This window comes from Topomyia yanbarensis, chromosome 2, assembly GCF_030247195.1.
Source record: "Topomyia yanbarensis strain Yona2022 chromosome 2, ASM3024719v1, whole genome shotgun sequence".
Classification (NCBI taxonomy): Eukaryota; Metazoa; Arthropoda; class Insecta; order Diptera; family Culicidae; genus Topomyia; species Topomyia yanbarensis.
Window position 1 is genome coordinate 431617888 of NC_080671.1, and position 20332 is coordinate 431638219.

A 20332-nucleotide genomic window follows, 5' to 3' on the forward strand; every position below is an offset into this window, starting at 1 on the left:
TCGTTATGTTGCAATATTATTGAAAACTGATAAAACTTGTCAATTTAGACTATCTTTGGCTACGTTTTCCACGCAATTGGACTATTGTAAACATTCTAGAAGTGCATTGAGCATTGGAAGGTAAAAATTGAGCAGCTGCGAGGAAAGCACCTATGACCTATCTTTATGAAAAAGGGCTTTTCGTATTTCTTGAGTTCGCCGTTTTCAAGGAAAAATAGTTTTGAAACCCTACTTGCACTAGAAAAAAGTTGGGCATGAAAGGGTTAACGCCCTAATCATATGTTAGTCAAGAATAAGGTTATTAAATGAAGAATAAAATTCGTCTTTTATTTCATAAACCGATAGAGCTCATCTTTTTAAATATGAAAATATATATGTTCAACCTTTAAAACTTCTGAATAATTTTTAATTGATTTTCTAAAAAAATGTAAACGCGTCCTCGTTTGACACTATCGGTCTTTCTTGACAGGGAATTTATCCCCATTGGTTAGCATTTTTGATAGTTATTCCAGCAAAAGTTTAGGGACTAAGGTAGTTCAATGGAAGATGTGGTCGTGAAAATTCAATTTTATCAAATGATTTTAATTTGCCATTCTGCATACAAAAAAGTAAAATAAAAGTTTTCGGAACTCTGAATGGAGTCAGTATGGATTCCAAATCAAATGCAACAACCGATTTTGAGTCGGAATCGGTTGTTGCATTTGATTTGGAATCCATAATGATTGCATTCAGAAATCCGAACCGGTTCCGGAATGAGTTTAACTGCCCACTGAGACGTCCAAAAAAATTGTTTCAAAATCGTTCAATACGGGTCCAACGATGGACGTTTGTTGAACGGTTATTTGGACGTTGTCCAAATTGGTTCAACGAACGTCCTTCATTGGACGATTTTGAAGCCAACCGTTCTTAGAGGGTGGGCAGTTGCATCGGAAAAATTTAAAAACAGCATATTTCTAGAACTTTTTTCATTACATCATATCTAACAGAAACATCAAACGGAGAAAATTACGTGCAAAAATTTCCTTGCAACTTTTAAATATATTTAACAATTAAAGCACACAGAAGGCTATTAATTCTACTATCACCTTTGCATTTACTCATTGCAGGTTCGTATAAGCATATTACATGTTTTTCGCGAAGATAATAGGGAGATAATTGATAACTATTATTTTATTACATTTTGCCAATCACTTTTGCTATTATGCTTTACATATGTGATCTTGGCAACACCGTTTGTGGATGGCACATTTTACTGTAACGTTTTGAGAGACGGGCTTATAGTTGTGATATATTTCATGTGCTGTATTGCAACCCAGAGTGCATTGTGCTTTTCACCGAAGATTAGCACGCGACGGAATCGAACCAAAATAGCGAAAGAATTGAAAATATATACTGCTGGCTCCAACCCTAGGGGTAGACTAGGGGCAGATTACTCTAACAATGTATAACAAATTTTCATCAAATTGAAAAAAATGCATTTAATTTCTATTTTTGCATCAGCTTTGCACTGCCTCGCAGAAAAGTTTGTTTAACAAACGTCCTACGCTGATACACTTTGTTCGACGTTTTGTTAAATGTAGGGCTAGTTTTTCTGCAGGGTTTTGACGTCTTACACGCAACGCAAACAACATAGCACGAAACGCAAAATACATTATGAATTTCTATTTTGATGTAAATAAATGCATTTAATTTCGCTGATTTTTAAAAATGCATCACAAGTGATCTGCTCCTAGGGGGTAGATCACTCTAGGAATGTATAACAAATTTGCATCAAATTAGAAAAAAATGCATTTAATTTCCATTTTTTCATCAACTTTGCACTCCCTCGCACAAAAGTTTGTTTAACAATCGTCCTACGCTGATCCACTTTGTTCGACGTTGCGTTTAATATAGGGCTAGTTTTTTGTACAAACACTATACACAGTAGACCTCTCCACATTTTTAAAAAGTTTTGAAATATACATGGGTCAGCTCAAATTTTTGTTCAAGGTGTGAATTTAAGAACATTCACCAAAAATGGCTTAATTTGGACATGATTTAGAGGTGTCTCCAATCAAAAATCTTGTTTTTGCTATGTTTCCATAAGAAGATCACTTTCACTCTGATTTGATAGGCCCTACATGCCCAAATATCATCAAAGGTTGTTCCTTACACATATCTTAACATGTTTTAACAGGTGAACATAGCTCTAATCGCAATAGAAAATTTGTTAACTGAATTTTCATATAGAAAATTATATCAAAACCAAGGAAAATTAGTAGTATTTATTCTTGGTTTTGGCATTCTTTTCTATATAAAAATCCAGTTAATAAATTTTCTATTGCGATTAGAGCTATGTTCACCTGTTAAAACATGTTAAGATATGTGTAAGGAACAACCTTTGATGATATTTGGGCATGTAGGGCCTATCAAATCAGAGTGTAAGTGATCTTCCCATGGAAACATAGCAAAAACACGATTTTTGATTGGAGACACCTCTAAATCATGTCCAAATTAAGCCATTTTTGGTGAATGTTCTTAAATTCACACCTAGAACAAAAATTTGAGCTGACCCATGTATATTTCAAAACTTTTTCAAAATGTGGAGAGGTCTAATACACAGACTAGCGAAGTGTCAAAAATTGCAGCCAAACGGACTGTCAAAAAGTGCAGCCAAACGAGTATGAGGGTTTTGAGAGGGGAAGTACAAGAGGAAGCCCATGCAAAGCTTACCCAGTTAAGCTCAGCCGGAAATGAACCGGAATTCCGGCTGGTTCCAGTTCGTATTCCGGCTCCAGTGACACAACCGATTCTAGTTAGAATCGGTTGTGTCACTGGAGCCGGAATACGAACTGGAACCAGCCGGAATTCCGGTTCATTTCCGGCTGAGCTTTACTGGGTATGGGAGCTTCCGTGATGCCAGTTTACATTCATGGTTGCCAGTTTTACTGTTATTCACTCCGCTAGTCTGTTATATAAAGTGTCTGTAGTTTTTTGTAGGGTTTTGACGTCTTACACGCAACGCAAAATACATTGCACGCAACGCAAAATACATTATGAATTTCTATTTTGATGGAAAGAAATGCATTTAATTTCGCTGATTTTTCAAAATGCATCACAAGTGATCTGCCCCTAACTCCAACAGCAAAGTTTAGAACAAACATCGAGCCAAATAGAGGCCCTGTTGGTCAGAAATCGGACGGTCATGAATTGACAGTTCATGGATTTATTCACCTCTTCACTACCTGCTGATCGAAAATTGGAAAGTATTTGTTACAATTTATTTAGTACAAATGTAATTTATTGATACCCTATTTTAATCTTTTTTATTCTTCACACGATTCCTTTGCATCATCTTAAGCTTTTTCCTTGGTTCAAGACCAATAGTCGTTCGAAAACAGTTCATATATCGATTAATTTTCTGCTTTGTTACATTGCAGAATTGGAAAAGTTAAATCTAAAAATGGGCGTTTCGCAATCTTGTCGCTATCTTGTTTTTTTCGCAATTTTTGCTAATTTCCAGTGATAACCACAATACACGTAAAAATAAAACAATCCGCAGAATAAGTTCTTTTAACTTAAATTTAAGTAGTTTTGAGTCTTGCGTCGCTTTCGCACTTATTAGTGTTGTCAAAAACAAAGAGAGAGATTCGACTCAGCCGAGGCCTTCCATGGAATAGGGTACTTTTTAGTTGTTTGAGGTATACTCAAAATTAGGTAGATTCAACTTAAATTTAGGCATGTTTAACTCAAGGTTGAGTATAAGAAACCTGTCAATGAGTTGTGGTTTTTGCCGTGGTTAAAGGAAAACTACCTTCAACACGGTTTACCTAATTTTACCTTATTCCACGATACCCCGAGATTGAGTCAAAAGAGCTCAACTTTTGGTAGTTTTTCGCATTCGTGTAGATATGAGCACTGAGAAATATGAAGTTTGGCATTGGAAAAAGATGCTAACTACAGTCGACTTGGAAAAACATCACATCTACAAAATATTAGCAAAACTTTGGTATACTATATGTGATATTTTGACTTAAGATTAACCGTTGTGTGTCCGACGCGGTACCCGGGTACCTTTTTAAGTTTCAATTAATTAAATTCCTATGTTTTATCCATAGCTGGAAATTGAAACTTTGTGACATCTTAGAACTTCACTAAATCAAGCTTTTGGACTAATAATATTGTTGATATAGTAAGGGTGGGAATGAGGAGGGGCTCCTGAATTTTTTTACTACGTAACAGGCCGACGTGGGTACCCGGGTACCCCCAAACCTAAAATGCCCGTAACTAAGGTAATATCCAACCGATTTCGATACTTTTGGCTGTTTTGGATTCAGGAACTCATCCACTTTTAGACTTGGTAATAATGAATCTGGTTACTTCATTTGGTTCCCGGGAATCCGGGTTTCCGGAAGCAGGTTCCAGTGCTGGGGTACTATTTGCGAACTTCAATGGAATACTAGTAATATGGGTATCAAAATTCTTGGAAAAGCATCAGTAGGCTGTATCTCGTGGTTTTGGAACCATTTGATGATTTGACCTCGGAACGGACGTTCCGGAGCAGGTTCCCGTGGGACCATGAGTGGCCATTCCATTCCAATTCCATTTTTCAAATTGCCATAGGGTCCCGTAACAGTAAAAAAACAGACTTCTGAGACAATTTGAAGAGTTTTGATACTCATATTGCTAGGACATTATTGAAATTTACAAATCATATCCTAGTACTGGAACATTGCTCCGGAAAATCCGGATTACCAAAAACCAGATCCATTATTCCGGTTCTATTGTACAGAATCAAAAAGTGGACGAGTTCCTGAATCCAAAACATCTAAAAGTGTCCAAATCGGTTAAAGGAAGCCATAGTTATGAGCATTTCAATTTGTGGGTACCCGGGTACCCTCGTTGGCCTGTTAAAGGTGTTTTTTTTGTTGGACACATAACTGTTAAATTAACATGTAAAGAGTTTTTATTTTTCTCTATTATTTGTGGACGATAAAGAGTCAATGCTTAGATTTTTTTGGCATAATAAATTCAGTTTGTTTACATTTGTTAGATATGACGCTTTGAATAAACGGTATAGATTTATGCCTTAATGGCCCAATTATAAGGTATTTTGGTTTCACACTACTATTCGTCTCTCTCCCTATATACTCTCTCTTTGCTCCGAGTGGCCAAAAATCCTCGCGCCGCTACTGGCCTACGCACACTTTCAAAGATGGATTTACTCTCCATTTTTGTTTCATTTTATCGATCAAGGCCAGGAGTGAATTCGACAGGTATTGTCACAATAAAGGGCGAGCACGAAGCTATTGTAAAACATATACGAAAATATATTCATCGAATTAAAATGAAATTTTTGGACATAGTCGTGATTCACTGGTTGGACATTTTTTAACTGGACCGCTTTTTAGTTGGACCTCCGCTAGTTGGACCATTGTCCAACTAAAAAGCAACTGAACGCCAAAATCTCATGTCAAATTAACTTTGACAATAAATTTGACAATATTTAGAGATGTGGATAGATAAATTTACACTGCCAACATCTCCTTTGGAGAGTTTTTGACATTTGTCGGTCGGTCCAACTAGCGAATTCGTTAGTTGGACAAGGTTGTGACCCAACCAGCGAATCACGACTCTAGTTATACCAGGTTTTATACATGTATTCAGAAGAGTTCTCGATGAACGGATTTAAATCAAATTGTCAAAATTCTCTTTAAAAGGAAATTCCGGACAGACAGTTACTGACCAACCACAGTGAACTCAAATTGAATTTTGGCAGTTGGTTTTTATGCCCTAATCATATTTGTAGAGTAGTTTGTGTATTTAGGATTAATTATTGGAGCTTGATGAAATTTTCGACATTTTCACTTTATTCCGCATAAATAATTCTAAAACATTCACCATGATTGCACAGATTGCTTCTCATATGCATTGTGAATTTTAAATTATTTTCTACTACGATCATTCGCTTTGGTTTTGACTGAGCGAAAATTTTGTGACCTGTCTCCAAATTGACTCATTTGCAACTCGGTCGCACCAAGCAATACAATACAAAAATCACGGGATGTAAACTATGCACTTTAAAGAGAAGCTGAGAAAATTTTTGATTGTTTGGGTATTAAATGAAGAATAAAATTCTTCTTTTATTTCTTTAACCGATAGAGCTCATCTTTCTAAATTTAACAAGATATATGTTCAACCTAGTGTTCAACCTTTAAAACTTCAGAATGATTTTTAATTGCTTTTCTATAAAAATGTTAGCACGTCCTCTTTTGAAACTATCGATCTTCCTTGACAGTGAATTTAGCCACATGGGTTAGCTTTTTTGACAGTTATCCCAGTAAAATGATAGGGATCAAGAGGTAGTTCAATGGAAGGTGTGGGTCATGATAATCCAATATTTTTTTTGTAATTTTGCGTACAAAAAAGCGAGGAAAGGTTCGGTTACATATATTTAACGTCAGCTGCATCGAAAAAATATCATATGCCTGAATGACCCAATTTCTATTCAGTTGAAAAAAAGTTATAACAAGTTGTAAGTGTTGCAATAGTTTTGTGTACACCCTTTACGAGTACGAGCTTGCTTGGAACGTCAATATTTTGATTTGAATCGAAGGCTATTTTGACTATTTCCTTAATCTATTTTCACATATGAGTTTAGAGCAGCAAACTTCCAATAAAACTATACCTAGATTTGAAATGTCTTCGAGTCTCCTGATGCCAGAATCTTGCCGATGTTGTTTATCGGAAGAGAACGAAATGTTCTATGTGTTTGAAAGTTTGGACGAGTTTGGTAGCAAGATCAACGATTTAATAGCAAAACACGGCGGCATTTCGGTGAGTAAAATCAAAATTTCCAATAGAATTATAAACCTTATTTATAACTTTCAGATTACCGAGAGGGATATTTTCTCCAAGAACATTTGTGGCAAATGCCTGAGTGATGTGGCAAATGCAGCTCGTTTTCAAAATAGATGTATCAAAACGGAGGAAATCTTGCAAAACACAAAGCTCGATGTAAAGGATATTATGCTGAGTCCCAGGATAAATCCTGTCGCCCCGACCGGACAAGAACTAGAAACCACTCAAGTACCCGATAAATGTGAGCAATTTTCCAACAGTGAACACAACATCAACGACTCTGATCAAATAAAAAAGGAACCTGTGTGGGTGTCGGAGTATTCAGAAGCACCTTCCACTAGTGAAATTGTTCGACCGAAAGAGGAAATCGTTACGACAGATGATTGTGAAGACCAGTCATCGAACAATCCTAACGATGATGGCACAACACAGGACCCTTTAATGACTGATGCTCGAAAGCATAAATGTGACTTCTGTGGCAAAGGATTTGCAGCAACCAACGATCTGAAGCGCCACAAACGTATTCACACTGGTGAAAAGCCACACAAATGTCAAACCTGCGGAAAGGCATTCATTGCAAGCAGTCAGCTTACCAGGCATGTACGCATTCACACGGGGGAGCGACCGAGCAAATGCAATCTCTGCGAAAAGGTGTTCATCTGCGGTAGTGATTTAACGAAGCACGAGAAGCGTGTCCATGCCAACCTAAGACCTCATGTGTGTGAAACTTGTGGAAAAGGATTCACTGAGAAAAGTCACCTCGCGAACCATATGCACGTTCACACTGGCGAACGACCCTTCAAATGCGATATTTGTGGTGAAGGGTTCACCGAAAACTGTAAACTAACGAAGCACAAACGCATTCACGCTAACGTTCGTGAGTACAAGTGTAACACCTGTGGCAAAGATTTTCTCGAAAAAGGTGATCTTAAGAAGCACACTCGTATTCACACCGGAGAACGGCCGTACATTTGCGATATGTGTGGCAAAGGATTTGCTGAAAGTAGTCACCTACTGCGGCACAGACGCACGCATACGAATGATCGACCGCACAAGTGCGATATGTGCACCAAGACCTTTCTGGACAGCAATGGACTGGCAAAGCATCGATTCACTCATACTGCAGATAAACCGTATCAGTGCCCGGTATGTGACAAAGGATTTGCCGGAAGTGGTCACCTGTTGCGACACATGAGCGGGCATGATGTTGAGTCATTAAAGAAGTTGCAATAATGCGAGTTTTGTGACAATTACCCAACAATGACTTCTTTCTACGTACGTAGTCCTGCTAGACCCAATAAGCAAAAAGCTTTGGGGTATCCACCGTGGGAAACCTCCCGAAAATAATTATATGAAATTTCCGTGAATTCTTAAATGCTTAATACCGCTAGTACACTGTCTAATTGTAATTTGTAATTTATTGTCAACTATTATACATTATTATATCAACATTGATCCAGGTCAAGTCAGAATAAAGGACAATATGACAGTGAAAAACAAGGTGTACAACAAATGTAGAAGTTGGAAAGGTTTAAATTTATTTGCTTATTCTCTTCACGTTAGGGTGACCATACGTCCTGGTTTCCCAGGACATGTCCTGGTTTTAAGCTTGCTGTCCTGGTGTCCTGGGATGTCGAGGAAAACGCTTGATTTGTCCTGGTTTTTCTCCACAACCACACCACAACCACAACTGCAACGTAAATTAACTCTCAAGCAGAAAACGAGAAACAAAGCCTCGAGTTTCCCAATTGCGCTATGCGGTATCACTTTTTAATCTTTCGATAGTGCCTCGTTATTCTTCTTTTCAACTTCCTTTTTAACATGAACATTGTGAAGAGAAACTATTAGATATTCATAAGAACGCTTGGTACAAAATCTTGCAGCCGGTAGATATCCGTGAAGATTTTGTACCTGTCAATATTTTCAAAATAGCGCTGTTAGAATTCAGCGATAATTCTACCAGTTATGTTTCTCTTTATTAGTATTTCGCCATGTTCACGTTTTAGATGTTATCATAAAATAGATTTAGTTTTAAATATTGTAAGTACAATATTTTATTTTTACCATTTTTTTTGTTAACCATTTTTGTTAACGACCAGTCAATTTGTCAACAGTTGTTTTGGCATTTAATTAGCAAGGGACTGGAAAGTGAAGTATATTTTTCAATATTTAGAGCCATAGTACTCAAGGGAGAGCAAGGGGTTGAAGGGCAGGTCTGCCGTAGACTCAGGTGATTCGCATTTCTAATGCCAAAAGATCCTGACTCCTACGGTAGCAGACAAAAAGTTAAGTCGCTGGTGAGCTCTAAGCTTGCATATATGATCCTTCCACGCTTTTCTAAACTTTCTCCCTTCAACCCCTTGCTCTCCCTTGAGTACTATGGCTCTAAATATTGAAAAATATACTTCACTTTCCAGTCCCTTGCTTTTTAAATACAATATTTTAGTTATTTAGTTTAGTTTCTAGTTGGTAACTAATCATGTGTTACGTTAAAATCGTGTTTTAGTACGCGAATTAGTTAAGTTGTCGTTCGCATTTATTAAACGCACTATTCGAACCCCCCCCCCCCCCCCCTTCGTTAAGTTTTGTCACACACTTGCTTGATCACAGCGCCGAGCAACAAATTTGCTGCAAGTAAAGCAGCTGTCAACCGTCCTTCCGCTCAGACTGAAAATTTCATTCGTAGTGGAGTAAATCGACACGAGTGGTCGGCTATAAGATCGTCACCTGGAAGAAAGAAGTGTGTCGTGAGGGTTTTGCCCGTGAATAAAAAACCAACAGTCGCGCCGAATGAATCTTTTGACTCCGATACCTTTGACGACGATACCTTCGGATCAAAGCGACTCGACCAGAGTGTGGAGCACGTGGAACTAGTCGCATTACGCTAAAGGAAGCGTGCAAAAATGCGAGGTATTTGTGAGGCACAAAACACGAAGTAGATCAGCAAAAATATTGTGGTGTGGAGAGAAAAAACTGCATCGAAAAAACCGAAAGATTTGCGCTAAACGACGGAAGTGCTCGGAAACGACTCCGCGTTCCAGGGAGGGTTACCCACTGGAAGACAGTAACACCGAACAGTCGGTTAGGCGAGTCGTAGTGCTGCAAAAAGGGCCTATGCAGAGGGCCTTATTCTGGAAACTGAATCTTTGTTTTGGAAGCTAATTCGTTGTTTGGAAGCTGATTCTTGTGCGGTAGCGGATAACTTCTGTGAGGTTCGACGACGACGGAGTGTGCGGAAAGTGCAAAACCCGAGGGCATAATTAGTGCGAGTGCATGTAAGCTAGTGTAAGGAAGAAATGGCTTATTGGGCCTAGTAAGTAGCGTTCTGGAAGGAGAAAATGAAGAGAAAGCGAATCGGGGAAGGTAGAAACAGTAATAAAATGTATGTAGAATCAGATTTGTGGATTGTTTTGATTACTAGATATAAGCATTTCTGCGCTACACATGTTCTTATTATGTGATCTGCCCCATTCACAAGAAAGGCGACCATTTGGAGTGTGAGAACTTCCGAGTTTTGATGCACGATCACCATTTTGAATGCCGCCTACAAAGTGCTATCCCAGGTCATCTTCCGTCGTCTATCACCTAAAGTAAATGAATTCGTGGGAAGTTATCAAGCCGGCTTCGTCGATGGCCGGTTGATAACGAACAAAATCCTCCAGAAATGCCGTGAATACCAGGTCCCATAGCATCACCTGTTCATCGACTCCAAGGCGGCATACGACAGTATCGACCGTGTAGAGCTAATGGACTAAAACAGCTTTCCCGGGAAGCTGACTCGACTGATCAAAGCAACGATGGACGGTGTACAAAACAGCGTAAGGATTTCGGGTGAACTTTCCAGTCCAGTCGAATCTCGAGACTTGGACCATGCTCGAGGAGGACCTGCAAGCGCTAGGAGCTTTCAAGCGACAGGTGCTAAGGACGATCTTCGGCGGTGTGCAGGAGAACGGTGTGTGGCGGGGAAGGATGAATCACGAGCTCGCTGCACTCTATGGCGAACCCAGTATCCAAAAGGTGGCCAAAACTGGAGAGATACGATGGGCAGGGCATGTTGCAAGAATGCCGGACAACAATCCTGCAAAGATGGTGTTCGCTAATGATCCGGTTGGTACATGAAGGCGAGGAGCGCAGAGAGCACGATGGGCGGACCAGGTGGAACATGATTTGGCGAGTGCTGCGCATAACCGACGTTGGAGAGCTGCAGCTACAAATTATCATGAAATTGGTGTTAAACAAATAAATGAAAATGAATGTTCTTATTATAACATCGATCTTAATGAAACAATAAAGAACTGAAACAGTTTCATCTCAGCTTAAATCGATAATGGTTGTCATTGAAGATTTACAGAAGCCTATATTTACTTCGACATCAGGAATAGCTGAGGGAAGCTACTCTCTTGAAGCTCGTCGCTGAAGGCATCATTTTAACTGCAAGTGGTAGACGATTCCACCACCATCACCACTTTCTAGCAAAACACTTCTCCTAGCGTTCGATACATGTTCTGCAATTACGAAGGATCTGGCTGCTGGCTCAGTCCATTCTTCCTCTTTGCACAGATGCTGTTGAAGATATTTGGGGAGCTGTCTATGATAGCCCTGCCACACGAAACAACCGACCCGAAGGGTGAAGTATTGATGAAGGTCACATCCCATAATTGTGTTTGTGATGTTTTGACGAGTCTGCTGCCTCGTAATCTGTGAACAAAACGGATGGCCACTTTAAAACAGCGATACAGCTGATTCTTTTGCGCAGCCAGGGTCCGAAATCTGCCGATATCTTTATCAAGCGACGGTTTCTAGGTTCAATGCGTCAAATATTTGATAAAGAAAAAAAATGTTGATAGACATTTTTAACATGTCCATCCAGTCTTTATATCATTTAAACCCCATAAGCAAAAGAAGCATGTAAAAACATGTACAGGCCCGCATCTGTGGCGATTCTGACCAGAACCACGCCAGATGTGAGTCGGGCTCGCAAGCTTGGACTGCCGCACCGAAATTGTTATCCACAAGATTAAAGGTTTCACATTAATAAAGCGAGTGTAATTGTATCTTGTCCTTGTCGGATACGTTGGTCGTTTCATTCCAGACCTAGTCACAAAGATGTTCGAACTGAGACAACTAATGTCGAGTGATCAAAAGTGGCTAGCGAAACACGAAATTGCATTCAGCGTTTTGAAGGAAGCTGTTTGCACCACACCAGTATTGGGATTGTTTGACAACTGCTGTAGGACAAGAGTCGTTGTCGATGCCACTCCCCGGTAGGTTTAGAGGCAGTTTTGTTACAGTACACAGACGAGCTCGAAGATAGGCTAATCGTGATTTCGTATGCTAGTAAAAGCTTGTTACCTGCGGATCGCTGTTACTGCCATACCGAAAAGGAAGCGTTGGCGATCGTCTGGAGCGTAGAAAAATTTCAGCTCTACCTTCATTGGCAAAGAGTTTGAACTGAAAACCGATCACAGACCTTTAATGGCAATTTTCAAGCCTTTTTCCTGCCTCCCCCCAGGAAGAATCGAACGATGGCTTCATAGACTACTACCGTTCAAATTCCGAATAGTTTACAAATCAGGCAAGAGCAACATCGCTAATCCGCTATCCACACTTTCAGCATCAGCCAATGAAGTGGACATTTCCGACAACCAAATATACATCAATGCAATAACGAAGTCAGCCGCGATCGATGTTTCGGAGATCCGCGATGCTTTAGACTCGGATCCTGAACTACACTTAGTGAAAAGAGCGCTGATAATTGGAGCGATAAATGCAATACAGCAACGGCCGAAGAGGATTCCAAAAAGAACTCAGCCTACTTGAGGGATATGTTATCATAGGCTGTAGACTAGTTGTCCCAAGGTTGCTTCGTTCCAGGATGCTGCAACTTGCCCATGAGGGCCTTCCTGGTGAAACCTCAATTACATCGCGACTCAGGGACAGTCTGGTGGCTAGGCATGGACAAGCAGGCGAATATAGTAGTGAAGAACTGCGACATCGTTTGGTTGTCAAGCCATCTGTTTCTGAGCCCATGAAACGTCGACGATTTTTTTTTGTGTTTCGGATTCTCCTCGTCAGTAGCTACCAGCTGACTGAGCCGCTAGCTAGACACTAGATCCAAAAAATTTACGCATAACTTATGTGTAGGGTAAACTACTGATCGAGACCGATGTCCCGGTTAGCACAGAAGTTCTCATAGGAGACTACAATAGGGAAGTGATCGCTGTTTCCAGTGTCGGCTAGAACCGACGATCCGCAAGTTCCGGCAATGGAGCTAGAACATATAATTAAATCTAAGGCGGATGCGGATCTGCCCCGGAGAAAGGTGATACTGCCGTCATTTAGCGTCACCGTGTTGCTCTCTTCAAGGGCCTCGATGATGGCATTACCGCGATGGCAACAACTTCTTGAACCCCACGCTGTGAGGTGAGTTCTGTGGTTACCCGGGAGAGCCCTGGGTTCCCAGCGCCGAGAACACATCGGGTGTCTCCGGCACATCCCGAATTGGAGGCAACGCGAGGAAGGAGGCTTGTTTTTGCTGCACGGTGAGCAGGTTTTGTTGTAAACATCTTTAGGTCTTATGGCTTCTTCGTACACTTAAGATTTGACGTTGGTGCGGCTGGTTTTGGGTCGTAGGACCCTGAAGGAAGGTAAACGGCGACAGATGATTGCGATCGGGTAACAGGGTTGGTGGAACTTGCCCGGCAAGACCCCGGATTATCCTGATTTTGTACCACGGTGCCTTCTAGGAGGGTAGAATGCGACAGCTGGGGCCGGTCGGATTACGGGGTTGGTAGAACTTACCCGGGAAAGCCCCGGGTTCTCCGCGCCCGCAACCGCCGTCGACTTATCGTGCAAGTTTTGTTGTTAGTGCTGTGATTGTTAAGCAAAATATTATTCCGGATATGGGTTTTCACTCCGCACTCGCCAATGTTGGGCCATTTTTGGAGTTAGTTGTCAAAATCAACGCTGTTAACGCCACCGAAAGACCCCAGTTGTGGCTGCAATATACATCGCGGCTAGTAGATTAGCACCAGCAAGTTCCAGCAGCAACACTGACTCGTCATCAGAAGCGAAACATCAATCCACAACCTACGCCGACAGGGTCACAAGGCAGTGTGATTTATCTGCAATTACCGGTGAGATCGTTCTGATTATATTGTTTCTACCTACAAATTGTTATGTCATTTTTTCCATAGTGGTAGGCGATTTTATTCCTTCTAAGTTTTTTTCCCTTTTTTATGATGAGGGTCGGGATTGGGCGGCATAGCTGCGAATCACCCGGGTTCACTGGCGTGTGTCCTGATGGAGATGGACATGTCCATCTTTACCATGTCGGTTGTCACGGTAAAGATGGACACGTCTGTCTCTGCCGGGGCACATGCTGGTGAGCTCGGGTGATTCGTGGTTGTGCTGCCTAGGCTCGACCCTCATTGGCAGGGGACAAAAATTAAGCCCGTACGATATTGAGCCTGTTCTAGTGGCCCTGCCGCTTCTAGTTTTCCGATCTGTTTACTTCGCATCCTTGCTCTCACTTGAGTGCTATGGCTCTATTTTTCATATCTTTCCCTACCTGGTCTCTGGCTGGTTGAATGTCGTTAAAATGTAAAAAAAATTCCTTCTAAGTATTTCATTTTTTTTTACTATCTAAAGTACATCCCTAAGATTCGTTATAATCCATGATATTTATTTATTTCAATATTTGGGCAGGGAGGATGCATCAGGGCATTATACGAACTGTGTCATGGATTAGGATACGTGGATCGCCTGTCTCTAGTGAAAAGATAATAATGTCTGCACTTACTTCTAAATTCTTCGGAATTATGTAGTTATTGTTAATATTCTTATCTGACTCGGGACGGTAAATTTGAGAGCGAGTAAAGGCGCTTTAACCTAGGCTTATTAGCCAGGGCAAGGTGTAAATACCTCTGTCCCATCCCAAAGGACCAAAGAAGTGACATTAACCTTCTTAGCCAAGTCACTCCCAACGATTTATTATATTCCCTTTAAACTGAAACGGTCGGTACGGTTGTCCTCGTTTCTTCCTCCTTTAAGATTCAAAACAATTCGTTAATTAAATTATCCATTAAATGAATAGTTTAGTTGCCGTCTTATTTTGAAACATCTTCAAACTCAACTCTGCACAGTAGGCCTGGCCGTTTTAATATTTGCGACATATGTTAAAACATTTTTTTTTCTAATTTTGAAGAATGTATTATAAAAAAAACTTAATCAATCGACGGAGTATTAAATAATGCCAAGCATATCTGCAAGTAGAATACGTGGCATCATAACGTCATAACTATTACGTCCCATCAAACTTTCCGCAAACTATTGCAGACGTTTTACTTCACATTTTCATTTTTCGTTTGCGTGCCTTAGGTGGTTTTAGTTCTACCAACGTTTTTTCCGCACTTCCGGACGATTTCTCTCCCTTATGAATTGACATGTGTTTTATGAGGTTGCTTTGCAGACCGAATCCTCTTCCACACACGTCACAAATGTGAGGTTTCTCATTAATGTAACGCGTGTGAGTCAACCTGTGATGCTTAAGGACTTGATGTACACGAAATCCTCGCCCGCAAACTTCACACTTGAAAGGTTTCTCGCCTGTGTGAACTCGCAGATGTTGCGCGAGATTTTTGCGTGAGCGAAATTGTTTTTCACACACTTCACATTTGTGTGGTCTTTCACCCGTATGAACTTTCTTGTGTTGTTCAAGGTTGCAGCGTTTATGAAATCCTGTCCCACATACTTCACATTTGTGTTTTTTTTCAGCCGTGTGAATTTGTTTGTGGCCTAAGAGATGGACGGCCCTACGAAATCCTTTACCACAGATGTCACATTCATGAGACTTTTCATTTGTATGGATAAGTACGTGTTCTTTAAGATTGGCGCTCCAATAAAATCTTTTACCGCACACCTTGCATTCGTTGTTTTTGTTACGTTCATCGTGCGTTTGTTCATGCCGTAACAGAAATGAGTGCCAACGAAATGTTTTACCGCACACTTTGCATTCCAGAGGATTTTTGTTGTTTTCGCTACATTTATCGTGAGTTTGTTTATGCCGTAACAATATGTGGCGCCAACGAAATCTTCTCCCACAAATCTCGCATTGCTGCTCGATATCGGCTTTGATGCTCATATGAATCATTCTATGGCGTTCAAGCTTATTAGGATTCAGAAATTTCTTCCCACAAAATTCACACATATATGAATCCACTCGATTTTGGTCCGATTGATAGTTATTCGGGACGAGTACGGTCTGATTTATAATACTTCCCTCGATATTCTCATCCTGCGCCTCGGGTTTGTATTCTAACGCCACATCGATTATTTCAATCTCTTCTACCTTTATCTCAGAGAAGTCTTCGGCTGGAGCATCTTTATCAATTCCATGGTTGATGGTATCCTCTGAAACCGAGTCGCTATTGTTGTATTTTGAGGCCTGTTGCTTCATTATGTTCCACTCCGTCAGCGCCTTAGAAATTATATATCTCTAGAAATATTAAGAATATTACGTTAGTCGTCTCTCAATGTTTGTTCAAGTATCAGAATTAATTGAAAGCACACCGGAGTAAATAAAGGAAAGATCGGTTCTGTGTCCTGTTCTTTTTTTTTCTTCTTTATAGTAACAAACAGGAGTAAAAAGAAACAAGATTTTTTTACTCCGGAGCAACTAGGAGCATAAAAATTTTATAATAAATAATAATAATTATGATTTAATCATGTACTTACTGGAAGAAACCTATATTTACATATCTACTATCTCCTTCCTTAAACCTGAGTGCATATAAGGAGAGTGACGACACTGTCAAAATTGGAACAATTATTATTTGTCAGTGTCATTCCAAACGAGTCAAATTCATGTATTTTGACAGGTCGTTTGTTCGTTTGGAATATCACTGACGGATAATCATGACAGTTGTCTTCACTCTCCTTACATACACTCTGCTTAAACGAGTGACGTGTAATACAGGGTGGCCAGATAGAATTCCTTAATATCGGTAGGGTCACTAAAAGTTTATCGGTAGTTATCGGTAGGCCGGGTTGTTGGGCCCTATTCTCACAGTCACGTCACTTGGTGACTAGAAGGAAATTTTCCTCTAGTCACTAGGTGACGTGACTGTGAGAATAGGGCCCGTTGTCCCAAAAACGTAGTATTGATTGACATAGAATTGTAAAATACTGACAACACAAATCTCTGACCAAATCCAACCCAAAAAATAAATGTTGAGTAGGATGTGTCCAAATTCCATAAAAAGCGGTAGTTTTCGGTAGGACTAACGAAATATCGGTAGTTTTGCCTTGGTCGTCTGTGAATCAGTAGGGAAGACCAAAATCGGTAGGTCTACCGATAAATCGGTAGGTCTGGCCACCCTGTGTCTCCTTCTTAAACGAGTGACGTGTAAAGCAGAGAGAATAGAAAGAGAGACAAACGGTGTGAAGCCAAAAATATGTATATGTTAAGGTTATCACTGGAAATTAGCAAAAATAGCTAAAAAAAGATAGCGACAAGATTGCGAAACCGCCATCTTTAAGATTTAAACTTTTCAATTCCGCAAGGCTACAAAAATGTAATTTGAATTGATTTTTATATGAAGTGTTCGAGCGACTATTGCTCTTGACCCGGATAGAATTTTACAATAGCATTTACCCTACAAACAATCATAAAACAATAAATATTATAGTTATTACTGTTTCAACATTGCTCGATGCCAAGTTCTCACAGTAGATTTACAATAAAATTTCATGTAACAATAAATTTCACTGTTCAGCAAAAAACTGATACAGTGCATTCACATTAAATTTTACTGTTTTCAAGAAAAAAATGTATGGAGAAAAATTCATTTTTTTAATGTTAAGATACATAACCACCCCCCTTTTTCACTGTAAAAGTCTATTTTACATTGAAATTTACCGTAAAAACATTAAAGTTTATTGTTTTTCTATTGTAGCATAACACTAAAACTTACTGTAAATTATTGTAAAATTACTGTACTGTCACAGTGAAAGTTATGGTTTTGTTACTGTATATTTCTATTCGGGGAACCAAGGAAAAACTTAGGAGGATGCAAAAGAATCGAGTTAGGAATCAAAAAGGCACACTAAATAAATTAAATGGGTACCAAAAATTAGTAACAAATAATTTCCTATTTTCGCTCAACAGGTAGTGAAGCGGTGTATAAATCCATGAACTGTCAATTCATGACCGTCCGATACCTGACCAACAGGGTATATTGCTAGATGTTTGTTTTAAACTGGGCAGATGGAGCTAACAGGGTATATTTTCAATTCTTTCGCTATTTTGAATTGATTCCGTCGAATGCTAATCTTCGGTGAAAAGCACAATACCACCCGGTCAAACCATTCGGAATTTGATTCGGAATCCTGAATGGATTCAGTATGGATTCCAAATCAAATGCAACAACCGATTCTGAGTCGGAATCGGTTGTTGCATTTGATTTGGAATCCATAATGGCTCCATTTAGAAATCCGAAACAGTTTCCGGAATGAGTTTAACTGGGCATGAGTGTATATAATTGTCAACTCGACATAGATCTTTCATTAGGGCTTAAATCGCAAATGTAAACAAACTGCGTTTTTGCTATTATGACATTATGCGACAAAAATACTACAAGATTGAGGTGAAAATTAGTTAAAATGGTTTTTAGTTCGATTTATAATTAAAGAAACAAAACGGCGAAACATGCATTTTCTTCAAGATTTCGACTTACATTTTTAGACAGAACCGGGGCGTACGGTTATTATTCACAAAATTATTCTTTAAGCGGCAGTTCTATTATATAAATGATAAGCAATATCTACTATGATCATGTCTACTAGATAGTTATTGCACATAAACATTCGAATATTTCGATATTTTCATGAGATTTGAAGAAAAGAAGATGCACGCGCCCTTTCATTTGCATTGGGTTTTTATTCGCCCATTTGCTGAGCCCTATTAAAAAATATCCTGTCAAGCTCACCTATTTACCCAGCAAGACAGAGTCAGTTTAGCCCATTTACCGCGCCCTTCTGAAAATTATGTACACGGTTTAGCCCTTTCGCAAATGGTGGTTGCCCTAATGAAAGATCGGTGTCGAACCAACGTTTTGCTCGATTCGTGCTAAATTCTACCAGGTAGGAATTGCCAGGATCTTTGCACAATTTATGTCCGAGTTATGCCAGGGTTTTGCTAGGTTCCTGTCAAAATTTGCCAGAAAACGTGAGCGAAACCGAGTTCGCCCTAGCTCAACTAACCCGAGAGGATACGCGCAGAAATCTGACAGGGCTGCCAAATCAAGACTTACAGAAATCTAGCAGAGCGGTCTCTGCCAGAAAATTTGCTCACTGGGAGAGACTGCTCTGCTAGATTTCTGTAAGGCTTGGTTTGGCAGCCTTGTCAGAATTCTGCGCGCATCCTGTCGGGTTAGTTGAGCAGGAAGCGTACAGAAATCTTGACCGTACATTCCTGGCTGGATTCTGGCTAAAAGTGAGCAGCATCGGTTAGTATAACCGCTTGTGTCAGAAACGGTTGTTGCATTTGAGCTAATTCTTTGCCAGAATTCTCGCACAAATCGCGCAAAATACTGGCAGAAACGCTGCCAGCATCAATTTCGCTTTGCTCAACTTTCTGCTTGCCACGATAACTGGGCGAAATCTTCCGAACAGTGTTGCTATTTTTTTAAACGAAAATGGATTCTTGTTAATTTATTTCATGCCATTATATTAATAAAGGGCGCCGTTTTTCTATCTCATGGGAGTTTAGTAAGGTTGATGAAGCCATTTTCTGACAAATTTTAGATTACGGTTCAATTGCTATCTTATTTTTGCTTAAGTTAATTAACCTCGTATACGGCAAACGTGTGGTAGATACTTGTTCTACTTTGTCGCATAATTTCTGCTTCATTTATTCATTTTTACTCTTTAAACGATATTATTATTTGTCAAAAGTAATTAAATTATTTTCCTATAAATATAGCTACACTGCCAAACATCATTTCGCTATCCCTGCAGTAACATTGCGTACGGTGCAAAAAGTCAGAATCAACCAATCAGGAGCTGGAACATTCTGACGTAAAATTAGAACAAAAACGACCCCCTCCATTGTCATGTGCTTAGGTTAGAGCCTCCCTGTCAAAAAAAGAGCGGACGAACATGGTCAGGCGATTTAAAAAGTTTGACGTTTGACTCAACTCGCCTCTCGGAACAAATGCAATTTGCGAATGCGATTTAAAGGTAATTTCAATACTTAGACAAATTTTCGGGCGGCTGAAATGAACTTGGTTGTTTTTCGCGTTTTTCAAACATGGCGGTTCGTGTTCGACTTAAGCTTAAAATTGTTTTTTGAACAATTGGCGTGTTCTCCCTTGTAGTTTGTCTAGTGCACTTCATTTAGCCAAAGAATGTGGGAAATTGTGGAATCGTGTGTAAGTATAGTGGAACAAGATCTCTGACCTAGAGTCTTAATGAACGTCAGATTGTGGTAAGT

General features: G+C 39.8%; 2 protein-coding genes across 3 annotated transcripts; one reads left to right on the forward strand and one right to left on the reverse strand.

Annotated features, from left to right (window-relative positions):
* The first annotated feature begins 6554 nt into the window (after positions 1-6554).
* Positions 6555-8336, forward strand: LOC131685444 (zinc finger protein 501-like). Its single transcript, XM_058969160.1, has 2 exons — positions 6555-6816; positions 6871-8336. Exons 1-2 carry the CDS (start codon positions 6631-6633, stop codon positions 8071-8073), a joined length of 1389 nt encoding a protein of 462 aa, XP_058825143.1. The 5' UTR covers positions 6555-6630; the 3' UTR covers positions 8074-8336.
* Positions 8337-13059: 4723 nt separating this feature from the next.
* On the reverse strand, positions 13060-16778 carry LOC131685451 (zinc finger protein 728-like). 2 transcript variants are annotated; one of them, XM_058969173.1, is made up of 2 exons: positions 16576-16778; positions 13060-16336 (listed from the first exon to the last, which is right to left on the reverse strand). In XM_058969173.1, exon 2 carries the CDS (start codon positions 16295-16297, stop codon positions 15188-15190), a length of 1110 nt encoding a protein of 369 aa, XP_058825156.1. In that variant the 5' UTR covers positions 16298-16336; positions 16576-16778; the 3' UTR covers positions 13060-15187. The 2 variants fall into 2 exon arrangements, with proteins under 2 accessions (XP_058825156.1, XP_058825157.1); XM_058969174.1 differs by lacking the exon at positions 16576-16778 and adding an exon at positions 16411-16562.
* Positions 16779-20332: the final 3554 nt, after the last annotated feature.